Consider the following 2,500-nt stretch of genomic DNA (forward strand, 5'->3'; position numbering starts at 1 on the left):
CTATGTAGACTTTTCCAGTGAAAGTACCAAGCTCGGTGTCTGTCAGCATGAACTTGTATCGGAAAGGATCATCTTTGTCTGGAGAACAGAAAAGTGATTCAAAAGTTTGTTTATTCGTTTTTAGAGTATTTACAACGTTAGCAACTATTTAAGCCAATTCAGTGGTAGCAAAAAGTAAGATCATGAAATAGTCAATTAATTAAGAACAAGGTAACAAGCAAATAAGAAGAAAAAACTTTAAAAGGAGACAAGTTCAATAAAGATCCAACGAGATCAAAGCGCAATAAAATCTAGAGTATTTAATTTGTATCAATAAAATCAAATCCAAGACTTTACTTGTAATAATACGAAGATTTAATTTTGGTAACGCAAGACGTTGAAGATGTTGACGTTTGGGATTATCCCTTTATAAAATTTTACAAAATAAATCGACATCGAGACAAGGAGAAGGAAAATTGAGTCAAAAATATTGAAAGTTAAAAAATATCGTGGTGGTGGTGGTGGTGGTAGTAGTAATGGTGCTGATGATGTTAGTGGTAGTGTTGATGATGGTGGTGTACGGGTGCTAGCTGAGCTGTACTAGTAGAAGAAAAAGAAAATTCACAAACTCACCTTTGTGTTTCTTCATGGAAGATGGCATAAGATGGATAGAATTGCACTTATCATCAGTCACATTTGCTTCTATCTTTGGAGCCTCCCCTTTCATGACAACAAGTAGGAATTGGCGATCTTTAATGTCACTGGTCATCCAAAGAGAATTGAAAATAAAATGTTAAACAACCTATAATCTATAAACACACACACACACACACACACACATATATATATATATATATATATATATATATATATATATATATGTAGAAAGAGAGAGAGAGAGAGAGAGAGAGAGAGAGAGAGAGAGAGAGAGTTAGCATTCCTTAAGAATCAAAATAGATGTAGATAAAATGTTGAAAAACTTTCTAGAATAACAGTTATGGTGAAGTTGTCAACTCCATAAATTAAAAGAATAACACTGAGAGCTAAGCCAAGTCGGCTGCTATATATATACAGACACCCACACCCACATACACACAACCAATATTTATATAGATATATATTTATTTTTTTTTATTCTTCATGCTGGCTAGAACTTTTTTTCACATGTCATGTAATCAGAATGTATAAAAGTCAAAGCATGATCAGATTTATAATGTTTTTCTCCTCTGCATACACTTTTATGCTCGTCGGAGAAGTATTTCATAAGGGCGTCCGCCATTGTTCCGATAGTTTAAAACCAGTTACTAAGTTACTATGCGTCATTACGAGGAAAGTGACGCCACGACTGTTGAAGCCTATTACTCGTTTATTTTACATTATCTACTCACTCGAAGTCCAAAAATATAGCGGAACTAGTTCGATTGAGCACCACGACCAAATTCATCAAATTGCTCCAGGATGAGATTAAGGGGTTGACAGCAATGTAGCTGGGAACTTCTGCATTGACATCTCTTGGAATGACGACTTTCACTGGCTCGGGAATATTTTCAACTTTAAACTATTTGGTGGGGAAACAATGACAAATAAGACATAATGTCATAACCCAAAGATTAATTAACGTGTAAATTAAAATTACATATATTGAACATATTGACTGTTCGTGTTTGACCACTACTATTAACCTTTTTTTTAAATAATGAGTTGTAGAATTGTTTTTGAACACATCCTTAAACAAGAAATAAATATAATACACACCAGGAAAATAATTGTTATGATAATAATTTCAATGAAAGGAAAAAACAAACATTCCGATAAAAGAATTGAATATATCAACGAAATGAGGAGATCAAAACTGAGCGTATCGAACAACTAAATAAATATTACATATCAAGAAAGATCTTCAGGATATTTGGAGGAATTATTTCCGACAGAAAGAGTTTTATAAAGCGCAATATCCTCTAAACGTGCTCAAAGCGCTTTACAAGGGGTCCCTGGCCAACAGCAACACTTAACATGTAGGACGGGACATGACGTCTGTTTTGCGATATTACAATTTTTATCGGACAGAGACAACGCTGTTAACAGCCAGATACTCATTTTACACCTGAGTGCGGTGAGAGAATCTGAGAAAAGAGTCTTTTCCGAGGACTCAACTATGCGCCGAGCGAGGCTGGATCCGAGGACCTTCCGATCCGAAAGCAAATGTCATACCACAAGGCCACATAGCCGCACAAAAAGTAGTAACGAATGATACTCGTGCGTAACAGTTCGACGACTCTCCAGCGGACGGGCAAAAGTCAAACTATCTAAATCGAGGTTGAAGTCTCGGAACTGTTTGAGGTCCAATTTTTACACAGCCAAGTCGAAAGGATGACTCATATATTGCCTGTGCCATAATATATGGCAGCGCTTAACCAGTGCCTAGTGTAGTGTGCACGCGAGGTTTAAGAGTTATATTACATATAAGGCAGCTAAAGGACAAATTCTATTGCATATTAGAACATCTGTATGTATTCGGCAT

The 2,500-nt window shown here is 35.7% G+C and overlaps 1 protein-coding gene across 1 annotated transcript in view; it reads right to left on the reverse strand.

Annotated features, from left to right (window-relative positions):
• LOC144973936 (uncharacterized) overlaps positions 1–2,500 on the reverse strand; it is a 181,325-nt gene that overhangs the window by 36,407 nt on the left and 142,418 nt on the right. The window contains exons 46-48 of the mRNA XM_078916824.1: positions 1,368–1,537; positions 613–740; positions 1–78 (exon numbers count right to left, since the gene is read on the reverse strand). The exon at positions 1–78 is cut by the window's left edge and continues 179 nt beyond it. Coding sequence (XP_078772950.1) covers positions 1–78; positions 613–740; positions 1,368–1,537 — 376 coding nt within the window. The remainder of the gene's footprint in view (positions 79–612; positions 741–1,367; positions 1,538–2,500) is intronic.

The sequence above is a fragment of the Berghia stephanieae genome, chromosome 5 (assembly GCF_034508935.2).
Source record: "Berghia stephanieae isolate SIO BIC M18660-M18661 chromosome 5, UCSD_Bste_1.3, whole genome shotgun sequence".
NCBI lineage: Eukaryota > Metazoa > Mollusca > Gastropoda > Nudibranchia > Aeolidiidae > Berghia > Berghia stephanieae.